Source organism: Schistocerca piceifrons, chromosome 6 (assembly GCF_021461385.2).
Source record: "Schistocerca piceifrons isolate TAMUIC-IGC-003096 chromosome 6, iqSchPice1.1, whole genome shotgun sequence".
NCBI classification, from domain to species: Eukaryota; Metazoa; Arthropoda; class Insecta; order Orthoptera; family Acrididae; genus Schistocerca; species Schistocerca piceifrons.
Genome location: NC_060143.1, coordinates 346,061,672 through 346,086,175, shown reverse-complemented (window position 1 = coordinate 346,086,175; position 24,504 = coordinate 346,061,672). Strand labels below are relative to the sequence as shown.

Sequence of the window (24,504 nt, the reverse complement as noted above, 5' to 3'; positions counted from 1 at the left end):
GACTAGTTGGGCAGCCACTCCGCGGCAAGTGTTTCTTCTGTACCAATTTACTTTAAGTAATAAAGCGGTGTGTTCATTACTATCTCTGTGTTCTTATAATTATTACATTACCACATTGGTTTTGGCTACAGATGCCTCACAGTACACCTTTGTGGCTGTCCTCGCCAATCTGAATACAAAATGGTTCAAATGGCTCTAAGCACTACAGGACTTAACATCTGAGGTCATCAGTCCCCTAGACTTAGAACTACTTAAACCTAATTAACCTAAGGACATCACACACATCCATGCCTGAGGCAGGATTCAAACCTGTGACCGTAGCAGCCACTGAAGTGCCTAGAACCGCTCGACCACAGCAGCCAGCTAATCTGAATACAGATGGCTCGGACCAGCCACTGGCATTCCCACCCAAAACTCTCAGTCCAACACAGGTCCATTACTCTCATGTTGAGAGGGGAGCTTTGGCCATTGCGTATGTAGTCACCAAAGTCCACATATTCTTGAATGGTACAAATTTCCAACTCATTACAGATTACAAATCGTTAGTTTTGTTATTCAGTCTGTCCATCTGGGTCCCTGATAAGGTGGCCTACAGGTTGCACTGGTGGGCATTGTTTCTCTCCAAATACCACAATGACATCCATTTTCACCCCACTGTGCACCATGGCTACGCCGACGCCTTATACAAAAACTCCTTCAGACCAGAATCCCAAGTTTGATGGACAGGGGCTCATGTATATACAGTAGAGGGCTTTCCGATAACTAGTACATGGGTCACCAGGGACACAGGGTCTCACCTTGTCCTCAAGCTGGTCATCCACCTCGTATAGCAGGGTTGGTCATTTATTCCTCCAGGCACTTCCAATCTGCTTTGTAACTATTTTGTCTTGGGTCATCGTCTCTCGGTCTTAAATGGGGTCATCCTCGTTTTCCTCCTCTCCATGGAAAACGCAGGGTGGTCATAGCCAAGACTTTGTGGTGGGAGGTCTTACAGCTATTCCATGGGGGTCACTGGGGATTTTCCACAACAACGCCTTTGCTTGCAGACGTGTCTACCGGCCTGGCATTGACCGAGACTGGAGCATTTGGTGGCTGTAAGTCCCCAGGATGCTAGTCAACATGTGGCTCTGAGGCTTGAGGTTTGTCCCATGGTCTCCAACAATCTAGCCCTAGGAATGCATCCATATGGATTTTGTGGGCCCATTTCTGAATGTGTTTTATCTGACTGTCAATGATGTGTTTTCCATGTGTTGTACAGTGCTCCTCGGCCACTACTGAGGTTACGATTCAGGATCTTTTAAAAATCTGTGGAAGATCTCCCAGTTACTCATTTCTGACAACAGACCTCAGTTCCTGTCCTGGACATTTTGGGATTTCTGTGTGCGGACAGGCATTTGCCATGTTCGTTTCAATTCTTTCCCCCCCTAATCTAACGGGGAGGCCAAACATATGGTTCAGACCTATAAGACCCAGATGAAAAGGTATCTGCAAGACTTTCCCCAAGAGGAGGCGTTACTATTTTTTCTGACAGCAAACCAGATGGCTCCTATTCATCCCTGTAACCATGCCAAGTTGCTCCACAGGCACCAGTCGCTGACACTGCTCCACCACCTCCATCAGGTTCTTGCCCACCATCAAGTTCTATTATACAGCACTTTCTGCAGGTACGGCAGTCTGGGCGCATGCTGGTTATCAGCAACCATCATGCATCAGAATGGCTACTGTGTATATACTCTTTGGATGGGAGACCTAGAGGTCCAGCACCATCAAAAAAATCGGCTCAGAGTCTACAAACGCACCCATTCACACACACCCTCCTCCTCCTCCTCCCCCTCAGCTGCACGCTGCCTTCGCTGGTGCCCCAATAATAGGTGACTCCTATATGACAGAATCCCAGCCTCAATTTCTACCTGTGTCAGCACTCCCCGATGAGTCTTTGACATCGTGGCATCTGGCAACTGTTCCACTGCCCCTCTAGCTGGAGGACACACCTCTTGCTGGTTCACCTCCACCTTCCCCACAGCCACCAGACGTCACCACAGATTCCAGCTCTGATTGCCCATTTCCTGTTCTGTCGCCTCATGCTTCCACAGTTGGGGTGGTCTTTCCAATGGCCATTTCGCCCATATTCCAAAGTCTCCGCTAACTGGAAGTTGCTCTCCCCTATCACCTTTGAGGCCTCCATTAACAGGGCCTCCCCCCCCCCTCCCCCTCCACATTGCGGCCGTGCACTTCTGGCCTCAGGAATCACAGGTGCTTGAGCCCCACAGAGGGAAGGATGTAGTCACCCACATTAAGATTCTACACCCAAAATCTGGGTGCGTAGCGGTACGGCATGCCACAGAGGTCGCAAGATGTCAGCATTGGCAGAGGCCGCCGCTCTTGGATTTGCATGCAGCCTCTCTGCATCGTCCGGTTGACAGCTTACAGAGTCGGGTCCCACCAGCTTCGCTCTCAGTCTGTTGTTTACTTCAGGCAATGTGATTATGACTAGCTGGGCTGCCACTACGGGACAAGTGTTTTCTGCACCAAAATACCAGAAGTAATAAAGTTAAATATTTATCAAGTTAGTTGTTTGATTTTGTTAGCTTGCATAACACTTGAGTCTTCATAAGTGTGCGTATGGATCTCCTTGTTCAATCAGTTGTAAGTCAGGTTACTACTAAGAAAATCAATTAGCACCACAAATGGGAGTGTGGAGGGCAGGACACCGACAATCAGTGGGCATTTTGATATCTGCAGGTGAGGTTAATAAAACAATTGCAATATACCTATGGTGTACAACAAAAACTGTCAGTTAGGCTCACTTGTACTGGAGCAGTACAAAATACTTCAAAACTGGTGTGTGTTGAGAACAAAATTTTATACGCTGCGATAGCAAATATGACTGCGAATTTCACAAAGAATGTTAAGAAAGGAGCGGAAAATATTTTTGCTTAATAAGAGTGACAGGATACAAATTACAGAGAATCTGAATACTCAGCATAAAATATTCAGTGCTGAGGATGAAGATGTGGAGCACAAACGGGAAAAATTCAGAAACATTATTCAATATGCCTCTGACAAGTATGTCACCACGGTTTAATAGCCATGTTTAGAGAACTGCTACACAGACAAAGAGACTCAGAGACTCAACAGAGGTCAAAACCTAGCTGAAAACGAAAGCTGAATGAAGCAAATATGAGCATAAGGAGAGCAGTGGCAGAAATGGTCAATGACTTTGAAGTAAAATTTTGTCAACCGATTTGAGTGAAATCTAAGAGATTTCAGTCTTAAAATCAGTAACAGTTCAAAATCCTCTTTTCATCCACTAAGTGACCGTACTGGCACCATAATGGAAGGTACCAGAGAGAAGGCTGAAATACCGAATTCAGGTTTCCGAAATTATTTCACTGAAGAAGACTGCAAGGTTGTCCGTGTTTCAATATTCTACAAGGATTATTCAACAGAACTTGCTCCCCTTCAAGCAGGAGTTTATCACAGATTATTGGAGAAATGAAGGATATCTAGCAACTGAAAAGAAGTGCAGGTCATTCCCATTTTTAGCAAGAGTCGTAGGGCAGATGCATATAATTACAGGCCTACATCACTGATGCCAATTTGTTGTTGAATTATTGAACATGTTTTGTGCTCACATATTATTACGTTTTTGAAGAACAAATACCTTCTCCATAAAAATCAACGTGGATTGTGAAACACAGCTCACTCTGTTTCTTCCCGAGATCTGTAGCACCGTAGACAACAGTGCTCAGGTTGAAGCCACGTTCACTGACTTCAGGAAGGCATTTGACACTGTCCCTCACTGCCATTTAGTGAAAAAAATACAAGCTTAATAAATATCGGATCAGATTTGCAACTGGATTGAAGACTTCCTTGCAAACAAAATTCAACTTGTCGCTCTTAGAGGAACAAAATCAACACATTTAAACGTAATTTCCAGGGTATCCCAAGGAAGTGTGATAGGGCCATTACTGTTTACAATGAATATAAATGATCTAGTAGAAAGTGTCGGAAGCTCTTTCATCAGGCTATTCGCAGATGATATGGTTGTCTGTAAGAAAGTAGCAGTGCCAAGAGGACGATTTGCAGAGTTACCTGTAGAGGGTTGATGATTGATGCAGGCTCTGGCAGCTGACCCTGAACATAAATAAATGTAACATACTGTGCATATATAGAAAAGAAATCCATCGTGGGTACATATGAAAAGAAACCCACTACTGTACAACCACATTATTGATGACAAATTGCTGGAAACACCATCTATTGTAAAATATCTAGGAGTAACTATACTGAGCAACCTTAAACAGAATAACCGTATAAAACAAATAGTAGGAAAAGTAGATGTCAAATAGATTCAAAGGAAAAAGGAAATTTAACTCATCCATGAAGGAAGTGGCTTACAAGGCACTTTTTCAACTGATTCTCAAGTACTGTTCATCAATTTGGGATCATTACTATAATTCAATTCTTTTATCTTGGCGGCTCGCGCATGCCCCCCCAGACGCGGGAGATTGCTGCGCTGCCAGTTGCACACGACGCACGCGCCATAGTATGGCATAGTTCGCAAGCTTACGTTTAGGGGGGAGCGCGCATTTCATGAAGTAAAGCCACCACGGCCGCATTAACCCTTTCGCTGCTACAAAGACGTGCTCCCTCCATTCCACACTGTGCACGATTTTGTCACTCTACAGCTCGCCTGTGCAGACACATAGTATTCCGACTGCTTTGACACTCTTTATCATTCGATTCCACAAAAACTATTTGGCCCAAAAATTAGATTTTTACACATCTTCTTGACTGATACCTTCCCCCATAAATGAGTTAATTTTGTTTCGATGTTCAACGCAGTTATTATGCAGCATTAAATATAGTAAACCATTGCACGAAATTTTGAAGAGTTTGCAGAGGTGAAAGTCCATAGAGTATACTTTCCGTATGGTCGATTTTAGTTGCCACAATGTTGAGAATGAAATGTGCGCAAGATACCTAAATTTCACACAAAATTTACTGTGTAACAATATCTCATTTAAGTACCACATAGGTGTCTTATGTAATATTGAGAAATATTCCGTCTTTCGCGACTGTAACAAAAGTTTTATTTACACTGAGCACATTTGGCTTTATTTTAAAGCACTTCAATCAATCAAAAGGAAGTAGACAAAATACATTAAACAAAACTGTGGACTTACAAAAACATTAGGACTTGGAATATACCGTCTATCAGTGAAGTGCTCTGAGCTATGTCAAATATAATTCTTGTGTGTGGCACACACAAACATCATTTATTTGCTAAAACACTGATCAGCCAACACAAACGTTGAATATTGTGTTACCGCAGCACAAAACTACGAAAGGTGGCTTGGCAATGGAGGAGACAAAATACTGTCCGCTGAAGATGCTTCAAAAGAGAGAAACGCGTCTGGTCTAAATAAGTCGCTTATTACAGTTGCAGAAGAGGAATATATTTCAGTACCATTGGTAAAACTGCGACTGTGGAACAAAAACAAGAAAGAGAACATGAGTACCATTGTGTATGTGCCATACCTTTCATTGATTGATGTGCTTTAAAATAAAGGCAAACGCGTCTGGTGTAAATAAAACTTTTATTACTGTCGCGAAAGACGGAATATTTCTCAATATTGCATACGACACCTTTGTGGTACTTAAATTTAATGAGATATTGTTATACAGTAAATTTTATATGAAATTTAGGTATCTTGTCCACATTTCATTCTCAACATTGTGGCAACTAAAATCGACCATACGGAAAGTATACGCTATGGACTTCTACCTCTGCAAGCTCTTCAAAGTTTCGTGCAATGGTTTACTACATTTAATACTGCATAATAACTGCGTTGAACATCGAAACAAAATTAAGTCATTTATGGGGGGAAGGTATCAGTCAAGAAGACGTGTAAAAATCAAATTTTTGGGCCAAATAGTTTTTGTGAAATCGAATGATAAGTGTGTCAAAGCAGTGGGAACACCACGTGTCTGCACAGGCGAGCAGTGCAGTGATGACAAAATCGTGGAATGCGGGGAGCACGTGTCTGCAGCAGCGAAAGGGTTAATGAAGAGACAAAGCACTAGAAATTTCAAAAAATTGCATTCAAACGAATATAATTCGTGAAGTAAGGCACTTCGATATTGTTTTTAAATAATGAAAATATTAAGCAGTGCACAAGATTTGAACTCATAACCTTTCGCGTAGAAGCCCAACACCTTAACCGATACGCTAGCGCAGCTCGTCTTACTACAGAGCGCCATTAGTCACGCAAAATATTGACAAACGCTGTTTTTATGACTATGAATTACTCACGTTTCGTCAAAGTACAATAGGAAATAAACAATTACCGCTGTTCTTTATTGCGAAAAAGCGGTTCGTGAGATTGATACAAACACCTTTCCTTGCTATCGCCTGAATTAGGAGTCTTATTGCTTGTTTGGTTTAATTAATTAATAGAATATGAAGCAACTGGTATAAAGAATGCTTTTTCCAAACTTTCTATAAAAGAAAGTCTGCTATCAAGACATTGCTTTTGTTCTATTACTTTATTTATGACTGAACATTTGTAAAACTCAAGACACTCGTCCATGCTCAGCATTGCAGTCAAGATCTGGCAACGTCGTTCTCTGTTCATTGGCTGACTGTTTTGTGACGTCAGATGCGCAGAACGAACCTAAACTCGGCCGCCAACATAAATGACGCACACTTTAGTTAGCCCTGACAGATAGAAGAAAGACAGAAGACCCAACGAAGAATGACATGTTTCTTCACAAGATCTTTTAGACCACACGAGAGTGTTTCAGAGATGCTCAATAAATTCCAGTGGAAATGCTACAAGAGAGGTAATGTACATCACGAGGGATTTGCTATCGACATTCTGAGATAGCTCTTTCCCAGAAGAGTTGGACAAGTTATACTTCCTCCCTTGTGCATCTCGCAAAATGACGAGAGAAATTAAAGTTAATACATAACCTTACTGACAATCATTCTTCCCATCCGCCATTCACCAGTGGAAAAGGGAATGGAGAATCAGTACACCAGAAGCACCCTACACCAATAGATGTCTTGTGAAGTATGATGCAGATGTAGTTTGGGTGCTTTCTACTCACATGGAATTATTTAAGAGACTACCTGTCCACCAAGAGATGTTCTTCATGTACCTCACAAGATAAAGTTTAAGAATTGTCACTGGGTGCCCAAAAGTGAACTGCAGAGAGTATGGTTTTCAGTTTGCAATGTCTTTTGAAGCAATCCTGCTGCCATTATTTTGTGCTTAGAAGCAAGCATTATAAACAACGGGATTTCAACATATTAATCAAAATACAATTGAATGCAGCAAAGTAACACAATCCTCATGCTTCTCGAAGAATTCCGCAAAGACTGTACACTTTACACACGATTGGGTACTGTAATATTTACACTTTCACCCAAATCGTTGTAGATGTCACACTTTCACTCTTGGAGATGTGAATACACTTTCAAGATTGTCATTTTGCAACAAATCATAAATGTGTGTAGCTGTAGGTCTACAATATCTAAATAATTCTATACGAAAGCAAATAACCATGGCATCTTTCAGCGAAATAAAATCCGTAATTGTTATGAAAGCAGATGTAATTTAAGGAAAGGAAAGGATTACCTGTTTACTAATCACTAGACAGGGATGATCAAAAAAATTATTTTCGAAATAACTCTCAAATACCCATTTTAATTTCATTCTCTCTTACACACAAGACTTTCAGTTTATGTAAATGAAGCAAAAGGTAATTGCATCTTGATGACAGCACTTTAATTGTTGTTTGTAATCTCAAGAGGGGCTTCCCTGGGCACAGATTCAGGTATGACAGACAGTATACTCATTGTAGATGTAAATCTCTTACTTGAGACAGCCAAGTCTTGAAGGTGCTGTGTTACTATGACCAAGTTAATTCCTTCTTGTCTTTGATTTTTTTAGTGAAACCTAATGTAACCAAAAGAGTGACGTAATATACGTTGTCCCAAGGTTATGTGAGCAACAAAGTGAACACAGGTGTTATATTCCCTTAAGGTGGAAATTTTCTGGACATTTACAAGGGTTTAAAATTAATTTCTGCACAGAAACTTCTTTTAACTATGCACTTCCAATTACTACAGTACTCAAAATGAAACGTAATAGCTTACTTTCAATGCATTAGCAGCATGGATGTAGTTTTAGATTTTGTATTTACCCATATTTTTCAATAATTTAGCTTCAAAATATTGTACATAGCATCTACGAAGTCATTTTCCATGTGTTCTAGCAGTTAAGTAGGTGCAATATGCACAATTTTTAGCATTTTTCGAAAACTTCAGCACCTCAGCTAGATTTCAGACACATGCTTATTTTTAAGCTTGTGCACACATTAACTTTTCATTTCAAATGATAACTGGAAAACTTCCAGAACTGCACAATCAGAAATATATTCCTACAAACGTAAACTTCCAGAATATGTTCACTCAGAGATAGATACATGTAATGTCAAAACTACTCACTGCAGGAAACTAGTGCCTCCTAGTTGTTTTATTGTGAAATGAATTCACCTATACCCACAAGCTTTTAAACATCTATGCCAGAAATGGACAATGAAGTGAAACTGACAAACATGAAACTGCGGGCGGAAAATCCCTAAACAAAAGGGGGGGGGGGGGAGTACACAGTATGGTGGGAGGACATAATGTACAATAACAGCTGACAAAAATTGTTAATTATTATGTTTATTATGCCATGTAATAATTGCTGAAACTTTCTCATTATGAAACATATGATTAAGTGTGTAGGAACCCCAAGGAAAATTGTATACTCCATATTCTCAAGTTTTTAACACAGTAAGAATACTTCAAAAAGAAAACTGATATATGTCTGTCTAATACGATCATGACAAGCAGTTAAAAATACTGTACACATTTTTTCAAATGTTTATTTTTCTTTATCATAATAAGCATTTATTAACAGTTATTACTAGCTACCTTAAACTGCACAATTTGAGTAAATACAGGATGCAACAAGATGTATTCCATAACAAACATGATTATTATTAAGCTAATGAGCTGCATGAGGGAATGGCAAGTGTGTCAACACAAGAATCAATACCGATTTACTATTCACACAATGGGAATTCATTTCTATAAGCATTCTAGGAATGATATACCAAGGATAAACAAGAACGGTGGAGGAAGCAAATATGAGAAAGAAACACAAATTGAAACAAAAATGGTTCAAATGGCTCTAAGCACTATGGGACTTAACCAAACTGAAACCTAATGACAATGTCACTCCTCACACTGACATGATATGCACATTACAATTACACTACCAAAAGCTCCAAATAAAATGTGACAATGTTATGAACTTCACAGCAGAGAAATGTGCTACTACTTACAGGAAGCTGCAAACGAAAATGACTCTTTGATGTTTTTACTTAGAACACTGTTGAATGATTTGTCTACACACAATAGTATAACAAATGGACACAAAATTATGACCATACTGAAAAGTACTTGGAAGAACTGAAGAAAGAAAAATGACTAAGTAAATGACAGCCACGCATGCATATCTGAATTATAAGAGACAATAAACAAGACAAATACGTCATTGTCATGCTATGGTGTTAATAATGAAAAATCCACAAACTTTCTAAAATCCAATACTTCTAAAACTAATTAAAGCCAATAAATGATCTGTCAGTTCAGCTATTATTGTACGATCTACTTGCTGTTTTCAGAACTGAGCAGCACTGTCTGTCATACCTTTTCTGAAAGTATCTTGCCAAAGTGAAGTGCGAAGATACAAAGCACTTAGTCATCAAGTGAAAAATCTTCAATGTGCTGTAATAAAGTAGTTTGATCAGGTATGGAAACAAGTGATAGTACTGAGAAAGTCAGTAACAATGCTGATACGTATTTGTCGGCTCTCTGAAATGAGGGTTGTGGCCAAAAAAATGAGAAAAGTGTTTAATAATCTAGTACACAATCCAATGAGACAGCACAAAACATTTGCAGGCAAACATTATACCACAAAATGCTTCGAACTAAGTAGATACACAATGATGGACCAATTAATAACACTCAGCAATTGATTCCAATAATGGTACTGTTTCTGCCACACTGAAATTAACTGTCATACATTTTGAGTCCATGACAAACATGACACTTGTTTTATTAAGTATATCTGTTACTGCTAAATAACACTGGAGTGTGTGTTACCTGTCAAGAAGTTTTTGAGTTCAAGAGGACAAGTCATAGGAAAGTATTTGGCACGTACGTGAGAGATTGTACAGACTGTAACAGTTTCTACAGGCAATGGAAATACTCTGAAGATGGCTGCAACGATCATGATAATTTTTCACGTTCTGAATGGGCAGGCAGTTCTGATGACCAACAATTCCATCTCTGAGCTATGGTAGAGTACTCAAGCATACTGTATGATACACAAACTTTGTGGAAAAGTGTGAGCTTTCTGAGCCAGTGGTTCCACCCTCTGGCAGAAGGTTCAAATGGAGAGGAAGAAGGATGAAGGTGAAGAGTTCACGAACTTTACAAAATGGGAAGAGATATGGGAAAGTCCCATAGAATCCTGGGAGTCGGGGAGACTTACTGGACAATATAAGATGGAAAGACTTGCTATTGGTACCAATACCACACGAAATTTGAAAACTTAAGAACTGAAAGGTGGAAGGTAGCATAATATGCAAGACGGAAATTACGGAAAAAACATTGTGAACAGTCAATAACAGCACAAAGCAAAGTGCAATTTTTTTTTATATATATATATATATATATATATATATATATATATATATATATATATATGGCCTTTACAAATGTCTGCTTGTGTCTGTGTATGTGTGGATGGATATGTGTGTGTGTGCGAGTGTATACCTGTCCTTTTTTCCCCCTAAGGTAAGTCTTTCCGCTCCCGGGATTGGAATGACTCCTTACCCTCTCCCTTAAAACCCATATCCTTTTGTCTTTCCATCTCCTTCCCTCTTTCCTGACGAGGCAACCATTGGTTGCGAAAGCTAGAATTTTGTGTGTATGTTTGTGTTTGTTTGTGTGTCTATCGACCTGCCAGCGCTTTTGTTTGGTAAGTTTCATCATCTTTCTTTTTAGATATATTTTTCCCACGTGGAATGTTTCCCTCTATTATATTTATATATATATATATATATATATATATATACACACACAACAAGGGGGTGGGCGAGGGGGACATAGTTCAGATAATAAACACTAAAAACATCAATAAATATATAAAGGAGGTAGAAAAAGGAATAATTGTGAAAAGGAATGCTGAGACGAGAGAAATTAATGCAAGTTCAGGACAGGAATGTGGTGGGAACCGAGTACATATTGCAAAACCAGTTCCCACCAGTTACGACGGTAGCAGTACAGAGAATGCAGATGGGATGTGTGGTGAAACAGGAACAGAGTTCATGACTGTCATATTGTAGAGTGTGCCCTGCAACAGGATACTCTGTGTCTGCACCCATTCATTCTTACTGGTTGTATACAGTAACAAGGGAGGGGGAATCCAGACTTTTCCCACCTATCCTGGTTATAAACACACTTTTTCTCGAGTGGAGGTACACTATAACCCTGGTGAAACTACTTTATGCCAAGTTAACGGACAACACAGTTTCCATCGGAGCTGTAAAACTTCTCAATCCTTTGAATGGTGAAGGTTTTATACACAGGCATACAACTTCCTGCACTTTAAGACATGAAATGCAGCGAAAGAGAAATCGAGTTTGCGGGGCAACACTTAATTTTTTGTTATTCCTAATCTCATAACCCCCCCCCCCCCCCCCATGAACCATGGACTTTGCCGTTAGGCGGGAGGCTTGCATGCGTCAGCAATACAGATAGCCGTACAATAGGTGCAACCACAATGGTGGGGTATCTGTTGAGAGGCCAGACAAATGAGTGGTTCCTGAAGAGGGGCAGCAGCCTTTTCAGCAGCTGCAGGGGCTGATCTGGCCCTGCTGTGATTATACTGTGAACAGCTGAAAGCAAGGGGAAACTACAGCCTGTGGGCAGGTAGCTTTACTGTATGGATAAATCATGATGGCGTCCTCTTGGGTAAAATATTCCGGAAGTAAAGTAGTCCCCCATTCGGATCTTCAGGCAGGGACTACTCAGGAGGATGTTATCAGGAGAAACCGAACTGGCGTTCTAAGGATTGGAGTGTGGAATGTCAGATCCCTTAATTGGGCAGGCAGGTTAGAAAATTTAAAAATGGAAATGGATGTGTTAAAGTTAAATATAGTGGGAATTCGTGAAGTTCGGTGGCAGAAGAAACAAGGTCAGGTGCATACAGGATTATAAAAACAAAATCAAATAGGGGTAATGCAGGAGTAGGTTTAATAATGAATTTTAAAAAAATTAGGAGAGCGGGTCAGCTACCATGAACAGCATAGTCAACGCATTATTGTTGGCAAGATAGACACGACGCCCACGTCTACCACATTAGTACAAGGTTTATATGCCAAATAGCTCCGCAGATGAAGAAGAGATTGAAGAAATAAATGATGAGATAAAAGAAATTATTAGTTCTAAGTTTCATTTTTCTCATAATTTATTTCCTTTAAGTATACTTTCTTTTGTTAGATTACAAATAGTGAAGGGAGATGAAAATTTAATAGTCATGGGGGACTGGAATTCGACAGTAGGAAAAGGAGAAAGAAAAGTAGTAGGTGAATATGGAATGCGCATAAAGAATGAAAGAGGAAGCCGCCTGTTAGAATTTTGCACATAGAATAACTTAATCATAGTTAACACTTGGTTTAAGAATCATGAAAGAAGGCTGTATACATGGAAGAGGGCTGGGGACACTGGAAGGTTCCAGATACATTATATAGTGGTAAGACAGAAATTTAGTTATCAGGTTTTCAATTGTAAGACATTTCCAGGGGCAGATGTGGACTCTGACCACAATTTATTGGTTATGAACTGTAGACTAAGACTGAAGAAACTGCAAAAAAGTGGGAATTTAAGGAGATGGGACCTGGATAAACTGAAACAATCAGAGGCTGTACAAGGTTTCAGGGAGAGCATTATGGAACGATTGACAAGAACAGGGGAAAGAAATACAGTAGAAGAAGAATGTGTAGCTTTGAGAGATGAAATAGCGAAGGCAGCAGAGGACCAAGTAGGTAAAAAGACGAGGACTAGTAAAAATCTTTGGGTAACAGAAGAGATATTGACTTTAATTGATGAAAGGAGAAAATATAAAAATGCAGTCAATGAAGCAAGCAAGAAGGAATACAAGCGTCTCAAAAATGAGATCAACAGGAAGTGCAAAATGGCTAAGCAGGGATGGCTAGAGGACAAATGTAAGGATGTAGAGGCATATATCACTAGGGGTAAGATAGATACTGCCTACAGGAAAATTAAGGAGACCTTAGGAGAAAAGAGAACCATCTGTATGAATATGAAGAGCTCAGATGGAAACCCAGTTCTAAGCAAAGAAGCGAAAGCAGAGAGGTGGAAGGAGTATTTACAGGGTCTATACAAGGGTGACGTACTTGAGGGCAATATTATGGAAATGCGAGAGGATGTAGCTGAAGACGAAACAGGAGATATGATACTGCACGTAGAATTTGACAGAGCATTGAAAGTAGGAAACAAGGCCCCAGGAGTAGACAACATTCCATTAGAACTATTGATAGCCTTGGGAGAGTCAGCAATGACAAAACTCTGCCATCTGGTGAGCAAGATGTATGAGACAGATTTCAAGAAGAATATAATTCCAATCCCAAAGAAAGAAGGTGTTGACAGGGGTGAAAATTACCAAATTATCAGTTAAATAAGTCACAGTTGCAAAATACTAACTGACGAATGGAAAAACATGTCTAAGGCAACCTTGGGGAAGATCAGTTTGGATTATGTAAAAATGTTGGAACATGTGAGCCAATACTGACCCAACAAATAAATTATCTCAGAAGATAAATTAAAGAAAGACAAAAAGTAGTTTATGAAGAGGCAAACTTACGTTTTTAGCATTTGCAGACTTACAGAAAGCTTTTGACAATGTTGAATGGAATATTCTCCTTCAAATTCTGAAGTTGGCAGGGGTAGAATACAGTGAGTAAAAGGCTATTTACAATTTGTACGGAAACCAGAGGGCAGTTAAAAGAGTTGAGGGGCATGAAAGGGAAGCAGTGGTTGGGAAGGGAATGTGACAGGGTTGAAGTCTATCTGCAATGTTATTCAATTTGTATATTGAGCAAGCAGTAAAGGAAACAAAAGGAAAATCTGGTGTAGGAATTAAAATCTATGGAGAAGAAATAAAAATTTTGAGGTGTTCTGATGACATTGTAATTCTGTCGGAGGCAGAAAAGGACCTGGAAGAGGATTTGAACGGAATGGACAGTGTCTTGAAAGGAGGATATGGGATGAACATCAACAAAAGCAAACCGAGGATCGTGGAATGAAGTGAAATTAAATCAGGTGATGCTGAGGGAATTAGATTAGGAAATGAGACACTGAAAGTAGTAAATGAGTTTATGAGTTTTGCTGTTAGGGGAGCAAAATAACTGATGATGGTTGAAGTAGAGGATATAAAATGTAAACTGACAATGGCAAGGAAAGCGTTTCTGAAGAAGACAATTTGTTAACACCGAGTATAGATTTAAGTGTCAGGTAGTGTTTTGTAATAGTACGAGGTCTCCTATTTTTCTGTAAGTCCAAAACTCTGTGTGGCATTTGGTCACACTGTTATGAAAAGTGCTTCACGTGCTGTGTGACACGTTGTCTTGGCTTGGTAGCTTGAACGCAAAGGGCACTGCGCCGACTGAAATCCATCGCCAATTGACGGAAATGTATGGTGATTCATGCATGGATGTCAAAAATGTTCCTAGGTGGTGTAGAGAGTTTGCAGCTGGTTGGACCAAAAATCACAGCGAACAAAGGAGCGGAAGAATGTCAATTTCTAGGAGACAGTGTTGAAGGCTGAGCAAAGCATGCGTGAAGATCGGCGGATCACCCTGGATGATCTCTGCACATTGGTTCCTGAGGTTTCCCGAAGCACCACTCTCAGAATTTTAACGGAAACATTGAACTACCAGAAGGTGTGCGCAAGATGGGTGCCACGGATGCTGAATGAAGACCACAAGCGGCAACGAGATGATGTTTCCCGTGCATTTCTTCAATGCCTTGCAGCAGAACAGGACAACTTTCTGGACTCAATTGTCACGGATGACGAAACCTGGGCATACTACTTTACATCTGAAACCAAGCAACAATCACACCAGTGGCGGCATCCTTCTTCACCAAAGCTGCGGAAAATCAAACAAACACAGTCCGTCGGTAAAGTCATGACAACCGCTTTTTGGGATTGGAAAGGGGTATTGTTGGTCAACTTTATGCCCACTGGAACCACAATTAATGCTGACAGGTACTGTGAGACTCTGAAAAAACTCAAACGGGCAATTCAGAACGGGAGAAGAGGAACGTTGAGCAAGGGCGTACACATTCTTCATGACAACGCTTGCCCACACATCACTTGGCAAACTGCTGCTCTTCTGCAACAGTTTCAGTGGAACATAATCACCCACCCACCCACCCACCCTATAGTCCTGACTTGGCGCCCAGTGACTATCACCTGTTCCCTAAGTTAAAAGAAAGCAATTCAGCTCCGATGACGAGGTGAAAGAACGAAGAGGTTCATAACTTTCTGAATAGCGTGGTGGCGAGCTGGTATGACATGTGCATACAAAAACTACCACAGCGTCTACAAAAATGCAACGACAGAAATTGTGACTATGTTGCAAAATAGCTAAATGTTCAAGCTGTAAACTGATGTAAACCATTGTAGAAAAAAACAGGTCTATGTACTTATAAAAAAAATAGGAGACCTTACTTTTGGGATTACCCTCGTATTTTTATGGAGTGTAGCCATGTATGGAAGTGAAACATGGATGATAAATAAATAAGACGAGAATAGAAGCTTTCAAAATGTGGTGGTACAGAAGAATGCTGAAGATTAGATAGGATAAAGTAGCATAGATAGCTGCATCAAACCAGTCTCTGGACTGATAGCAACAACGACAACAACAATAATCTCTGGCAATGCTGAGATAAGCGCCACATTGGGCCATTGATTCTGCTACTGACTTTCCCGAGAACAATATATACGTTTGGAAAACTACTGTTGCCACTAATATTTCTTGTGTTTGTTTTATGCCACCCAAAGTGAACACTACTGTGAATAATTACCTTCACCATACACCATGAATCACATGCTTCAAAATTATGCTACTGGCTGGAGGGTTATCTGGTACACTCCCCCCTACCACTGCACACCATCCCATCTCCCACATTCTTATGTGCACACCACTATTGTGCTGGTGTGGCAGAAGAACATAATGCATGAAGTCTGGAAGCAGCCTACATCCAGCAATGGCTGTCAAAAGTAAATTATGATGATTACAGTTTTTAATCTTCATCATTCATTCATTCAAGACCCATTATTATGGGACATTCATCTGTTTGCTCAAATTGACCAATTCTGAATGATCAATATTTCAGTTCTGATGTTCACTCTGAACTGAAACATTGTCTTTGAACAAGTTATATGAAAGCTGCAGCATTATGGGAAAGATGTGCTACTTTACTCTAAGGGACAGATGCATTACTTTGTTCTAAGGGAAAGATGCATTACTTTGCTCACCTGTTGAATAATCTCAAAAAGATTTGTATAACTTACTTTGACAAAACTAGTAAAATTTTTTGCTGTGTGTTACTGGTCGCATATTTATACTTCATCTGTTGAGCGAAACCTAAGACTACAATGCGCTACTCTACAGACACTGTAAGCAGACGATTCTTCCAACACGGAACTGGCGAGATCTTGTCAGGACAATCAGTACTATAAATTCCACAAGTCTTTTCAAACTTTGCAGGTTCTTCCCACTAATTAAATGAAGATAATAATTTCTTGAAATTCTTTAACATTGCAACGCATTTCTGCTGATTTGCAATTTGAGAGGACGTAACTGATGAACAGTTATCATTAACATCAGAATAAAGTTATCACAGCCCATAATGTTGTTACACATATACCATTGTATCATAAATGTACAGAGCCTGATACCTGTTGTTGTGAAGCAGGCAGAAGCTGTGGTGGCTGAGACATGGAGACTGGTGCAGGAAGACGCTGAACTGGCTGGGAGAGCTGCTCCACCGGCACAGCGTGAATGTACTGTGGTGGCGGAGGTGGAGGCGGAGGACCCCCGTGGCAAGCATTCTGATGCGCCAGGAGTTCATCTGCCGTTGCTAGCACCATACCCCCACAATCAGAGTGCGTGCACTTGTAGTGACATGCTCGGGTTCGGTGATCTTCCAAGGCAGAGTGATCGGGTGCACGCTCTCCACAGACATCACAGTAAAATGAGCCAGAAGACACCTGACTACTTCCGTCCCCAAGGCGTTCCAGTGAGATGTATTCTGACCCCAGACCGAGACTTTCCATACTCCCTGCTTCCGAAACAGCCACGGGAACTGCAGTTTTTTCTGCCGGTGGCTGCTCACACAAGAAGCCTCGCAGCAAGGGATCGGAGCTGTCACCTCCAGGTGGGACTCCCACCGCATCGGGAGGGGGACCACCCAGGCCCAGGATGGATCCAGCATTCTCGTCACCCTGCAGGTATGGTTGCAGCTGTGAAACGTTTTGTGCAGGTGCTATTAGTAAAATAATAAAGTAAACTGAATTGAAATAGGCATAACCACAGTCACGTATGTCACTGAGTGCCATGCACAAGAAAATGATGAAGCAAATTGCAAAGTAAAGTTGTAACCATAAACATAAAACTAGCAAAATCTCAGTACTGATTAAAAAAATTGAATCTGGTGTTGCAATGAAGCTAATAAATGTCAAACACAAAACAAATAAACAAAAATACACAAGAGTGATATGATCACAAAACATCACTATGTGTTTTCAAAAACAGAACATAATTAAAAGTACAGTATAACCCCAGTTTCATAACATTAACACTTTTCAATTTCCCATAACACAGCTACTGATTTAAGGTGAGCTCATTTTCATATAAATTTAATGAGGTCACATCCCAAAGAAAATCCGAGTCCATGGCATGTTATTTGCATGACACAACAAGTATACGGATCGGTGGTACGGAAAGGACCAAGGATCTAAAAGCATTAAGTTCAATTTCAGTCGGTCCTATGATTTGTACATCTTTTTTAATGCCTTTCACCCCTGAAAATGTTAATTAACTTGAAAAATTGTATGATGTGTCGTGGTTTGGAACCTACATTTAACTGTAAGTTCTCCTACTGGCTACTTAAGTTAGGTCAAAGGTTGGAGTAAGGTAATGGCACACCACCTCCAAAAGGACTATGCCTAACAAAGCAGTGTGGTGCTCAAGCCAACCTTCAGGTTAATGACAGCTTTAGTTATGACAATATCCTGTTGAATAGCTACCAGTAAATCTAATCATCCAAATGACACAATTACAACTGCAAGCAAAAGACAAGACTGGCATAAACACAACTGGTAAACAATCAGGACTGCAGCCTGAAGCTTCACACACTACTAAAATCAAGAAGGTTTGGTGAAAACTAGTTTCAGAACATCTGAACCGCCACAAATTCAAACAAGCTGGGACTAATCCTGGATTCTGTATAGATAGTCATTTAGCTTTAACCATCCACAGAAAACTTTGATATTAATGTATAGTGTCCAAACATTTGGAACACTGCTTGCCCAATCAATACTTGCTGCACCCCTGACTATAGCAATGAAGTCAAAAACCAGATCAAATACTTGTGTTTGCTGGGAGTGTGCCAAAGGGGAAGTGTGTCAAAATGAAACTGACTACAGGTATCCTGGTTGTGACAACTTTCTTTTACAGCTGGATATCATACTGTAGAAAGTTATAATGTGTGTCACTAGCCCATTGCACATAAGTTTTCCATAATGCTCTGTTTAATTTCAGAAGTGATAAAAAAAAGATTAAAATCACAGTACAAACAGGTCTGGTGTATAAGGATGGCGGTCGAGTGGAGTCGAACCCATTTAACATAAAATTTTCCAGATGCAGATCAGCATCACATGCTAAAATAACTGTCACTACATACACTGCATATTGTATGTACCGGCAGTCCATCGATAGGGTTGCATTTGTTTCTTTAGCGGCAAGCAGTCACAGTTGCCTCAAAAAGGCAGTGCGTATAGAATGTTGGAAGCAGGACTGCTCATTGGAGTATGGAGTGTAACATGAAGCTAGAAAACAATTTGGGGATTCATGCATGTGTGTGCTGGGCTATAGTACAGATGACAATTTAGTGCACAAATTAAGCCAAACTGTATGTGCTATAAACTTATATTCATACACATTTGCTGAACAATGTTGACCAAACCAAAAAAGCTGTAATTATGCTTACAGACTGCCAGTCAATTGAAGTGAAAGTAACACCAATTTATGTACGAAAATAATCTGTGCAGCCCTGAGAAAGAACTGTTTTTGAATAGATCTGAATTTTTCCAAAATTTTGTTGTCTTTATAGGTATGGCAACAATTTATTCCGTCTGTGTCTAACTACACTCTGTGTTGAAACATTTCCATGTATCTACAACAGTGTCATGGAAGATGCGAGAGACTGTGCTGGAGCTTCTGGTGACAGCACAGTCCATTGTCTTAAAGCATAAACTTGCAACCAACAACCATTATTCCAGATAGGCCATGTACAACTGTATGAATAAAACTGGATGTTTTGGAAAATGTAACTGTGGCTGTAAAGCCAGTTTTATTCATCCAGTGACAGTGATTTGTAAGACACTGGTCTACAGGCAAAAAATTTTATGTTAACTGACAGACATACATGATAACAGGTGGTGGTATGATTCAAGGAATTTTCCCCTTCACTGGTTAACATTGCTGAGTGCAGTTCCTTTAATTGAAGGCCTTCATTCCGGTTCTTCAGTGAATAATGAAATGGACACAGTGCCCATAACTTATTCTAGCAAAACAAACAAATTTTACAAAAAGTTTAAAATTGTCTGCCTTCACTGAGACTGAATGGAGTTAATGTGCTTATCAGCAATGCTTGTCCACAGGCAGTGGATTTTCAATGTTTTCAGGCTTTCAAGAACTCGTTATGCTAGGCAAACACACAATGCCATGGATTTAAATATTCAGTCTCCTCAAATTTTCAGCAACTTCATGTTTACACAAATGAGAAATTTGATAGTGAGTTATGCAAACATTTGAATCAAAAAGTTCCCAGCAATTTCAACAAACTTAGGCTTTGTTTGCCTCCATGTATGCAGCATAATAACCTGTTAAATGTATGTGTGAGTGAGCAATATGAGTGTTTTGATCCACAAAGACAAACTACCCACTATTCTCACTACTGACATCCTCACTCATGGGGACCAGAAAATGTAGCATCTATTTTTGGCAAAATTCACTTTTCTTTTGCTAATTTCACACCTATTATTTAATTCACATTTTTTGTCTGTAAATGATTAGACACGTACATTTAACAGGTTATTATGCTGCATACATGGAGCAAACAAAGCCTAAGTTTGTTGAAATTGCTGGGAACTTTTTGATTCAAATGTTTGCTTTTGAAAAAAACACCTTTTCTTCTCCGAAACGGCCTTAGGTTTCTTCAACTGGTTGTTCTGAAGCTTTCAAAAATGACTGTTCTGTTGAAAAGCAACATTTTCCCACCAGTTAGCTGAATGCGTCTCCGATTTAGGGTGTTTCTGGACATTATTTGTCTTTTCTTGCCCAATTTGATGATTTCAAAATCTGCAGACTATTAATTTCAACCTTTCACGGTCATTCGGCGTAGAAGCAGAACTGAACATACAGTAACTCTATAATAACGGTAGGGGAAGAATTTCAGCGTAGTCAAAAATGTTACAGATTTTGCTTTCCAATCGCTATAGCAGCAGGTGGCCCTGAGTGTGAACAAAGTAGAATTCTGACCGCCAGATGTGAGAGGAGTGGTGAGTGGAAACAAGCGCTGTCTCAGGGGACGGCAGCCTACAGCAGAACTGAGATGATGTTACACTGATCACCAACCTCTTACGGTGTTGTAAGGGTCATAATCTAAATCCGTGATGGACCAGGATTAGTAGCTTCACGTATTTCAAAATAAGAAAGGAGAACAATGAGCAATGCACGACACTAAGCAACTGGGAACAGGTACAGGCCAGACCTCTAGCAGTATTTGACAAAACCACAGTTAAAAACCTCAGTCACCCAATCTTCCATGTTAAAAGTGTCCAATTATACCAGCTTTTGAGCTTTATTTAACAAACGTACACGTTTCTTTGTTATAAAATTCTACATCCCACACCTGATTATTATGTACTATGCGGCATCTTAAATAGACCATTCAAGCACTCACAAGTGGCATGGCATCAGATCATTGAGCGTATTTGTATATCGCCGCATTCATATACTTTTTATTTTGCACAGAGGTTTTTATGCACATTACTTTTTCAAACTGGGCTTTGCCAGATGGTTTACAACACCAGTAACAGATAATTGTTCACATTTTCCATATTTATATGCAGAAAATAAGACTATTTCAAACTATCTATAATAAAATAGTTCATCTAGATACAATGAAGTAGTGTTTATTAAGTAATTTCATGTTTTCGTATTTTGAGGCAGAATTCACATCTATTTCGGATTTACCACAAAATGCAAATTTTTCCAGTCCCTACTAATCTGTGCCCCATAGAAGTCACCACCCATTCTCTTCAATGTATTCAAATGCACTTTCATTTTTATTTGATAAACGCTCCTGGTGTGCATTAACAATAACTTGCACAAATATACAGTCCACAAAAATGCTGCACAAATTTTGATACAAACATATAGTAGACTAGGAGCAGCAGCTGCACACACTGAAAACGTGACTGAGTTAAGAGAGAGAGTCAACAGCCCGAAGACGGGTTTGAAGACCACAACGGTTTACTATGTAAATTTTGTCACAAAATGAAGACTATAACAAAATCAAGACAATTTTTGAACTCTGAGCAAAAGCCCAGTGACATATCATGTTGATGATCTTGAAAGAGACCTCAAACATGCTTTGAAGACAAATAAACATCATAATCATGAAAATCTTACTGCAAGTTAACAGAGTACTTTATGACCCTCTCCTATCATTAACTCATGCCTGGCTATCGATATATATACTTATGAAAACTGGACCTACCTCAAAGAGACACACAACGTTAAATGAAAAATACAGAGTCCCTCATTCCTAGTTACAAAGACAGTGGCAGTATTGTCAATATTTGTTTACAGATTGTAAAAACCAATCTCTCCTACGTTACATAAAGAAAATCGAATGGACTCACAGTTAACAATTGTCAAATGCCTGTGGTTTAACTGCAATTAAGATGAACTTTTTTACATCCCCAAAGTTAAGTAGTATGTTTATTGTCATTAGAAAGTGACTATTTCAGTTCTGTGACACAACTCGCGCCTACTCTGTGTTTCACAAAATTAGTAATGTATAATGGAGAGTAATCTACTTCATAATCTTTTATAAAAGGGTTCAGCTACAAATTTGTCCCAGAATGTTTTAAAACAAATAAACAAAAAGCATTGTCAATAACGTAAATGCATTGACAGGATGCGTACACAGACAAGGAAAACAAATTTACGAATAAAAAAACATTTTTCCCACATGAAAATACGATTTTGCACATTATGTAAAAATATACTTTCCCCTAGATCTATAAAACTTATGAATCTTTTAATTGGTAATAGTTTTCTACACCGGTGTAGAGCTTCCTGACACTTTAGGAACAAAAGCCAGCAAATAAAACAACACATTTTGGGAAGATCTTTGATGCGCAGCAACATGTACACTGAATATTTTCATATTACAAAAGTACAAATACAAGTTCCACCAAACACAGCTTGTCAGTTTTCGAAGCACTGAAACTGAGATAGCCATGCGCTTTTGTCAGCCAATCATAGCTCACGTCACATGATCTCACCAGCCAACAGCTGGTATTCACAGCATAAGACATGTGATGTCAGACACAGCAACATCATTGTGTTAAGTAGTGCAATCACACAACAGGGAAAGTTAATGGTTTAAATTAATTTATGTACAGTATAGCTACAAGAGAAACTAAGTTTTCACATACAGTATCGGTCTTTCTTGCATGTGTTAGCCTTTAAGATAAATCAAGCACAAATATGCCAGTAGAATTATAAATAATGACATAAATGTATGGTCTTCTGGCCCTGAAATTTTTCTATGTGGCTGGTCCTCAGAGTGCCAAATTTTGCACGAGGGTCAAACACACTGTCATTTAAGAAATTCATCGCATGTTCCTACACGTAACATAATTATTCTACATGGGTGGTCCTCAAAGGCTTAAATTTTGCATGATAGTCAAATACACTGTGATTCACGAAATTCATCGCACATTCCTACACATAACATAATTAATCTTGTGCAAAAGGAAATTTACTTAGGAAGTAATGCTTCTCACACCACCATTCGCAGTATTTTCCCCACAACCAATTTACATAGTTGTAATGTCACGCTCACTGAAAGCAGTTCCTTTTATGAAGTATTGCACAGTCTTCGTCCTAAAGCCTTTGACATAGTTGCTGTCAGCAGACGCTGGTGTGCACACAGTGTTTTGTTGTTGTAAATGGTGCATTTTCTTTGCACTTTAAATTTTATTTGCTGTAGTATTATCCTGCAGTAAGTGCCTAAAGTAAAATTCTTGTATGAGTGTCAGCTCTTATCAGTTGAAATTACAATTCAAAGAACTCCTCAGGAGCTTCCCACATTTGCCGGCTGCCCCAGGCATGTACACCCTCTTTGATATTCTGTTCATTCATTCATTGAATTTTCATCTAGAAGACCAGTGATGAGTATTTGCCGCGACAAAGTATGACACTCTTACAAAACAAAAACCACCATGACAGGTGTAAGAGTACTGTCTCAATGTTCAAAAAACATGATAAAACTCAGGTGACGGAGGGGGGAGGGGAGGATAAAAGATGGGAAGAGTGAGGGGTTGACAAAATGGATGAACATCCAATAAAAGAAAAAGACCAGTATATCTTTCAACAGCTAGGTTCATTCTTTTGGGTAAGATGGAGACACGGTATTAAAAATGGGAAAAGGAGCAGAATGCTCATAGCCCAAGTTAAGGGAAACCACTCCAGCTAGGGGGAAAAATTAAGGACATAAGTGCCTGTGGGATGTTCCAGTAAGAGGACACAGTTCTAGAAATAGATGATAGAGAATCAGTGGCTGTAGAAATATTGCCACTTCTCGACCATATTGTAACTGACCTGCCTGCTTGCTACTTTTCTTGAACTTCTTTTCTTTCCTCAGGAGAATTAAATTTAGATCTGGAACAATGTAATATTCAAAAATTTGAAAGCTTCCTACATTTGATGAATACATCAACTTATTCCTTCCCTTTAGTGTTGTACATAATCTTATTTCCGGAGGTA

The 24,504-nt window shown here is 39.5% G+C and overlaps 1 protein-coding gene across 5 annotated transcripts in view; it reads right to left on the bottom strand.

Annotated features, from left to right (window-relative positions):
* The window catches only part of LOC124802506 (histone acetyltransferase KAT6A-like), a 60,817-nt gene that overhangs the window by 31,188 nt on the left and 5,125 nt on the right, over nt 1-24,504 (bottom strand). For 4 of the 5 annotated variants that reach the window (XM_047263331.1, XM_047263335.1, XM_047263333.1 and 1 more), the window contains exon 5: nt 17,118-17,681. In XM_047263331.1, the coding sequence (XP_047119287.1) occupies nt 17,118-17,681 (564 nt within the window). The remainder of the gene's footprint in view (nt 1-17,117; nt 17,682-24,504) is intronic. The other variant, XM_047263334.1, reaches the window with a different exon arrangement.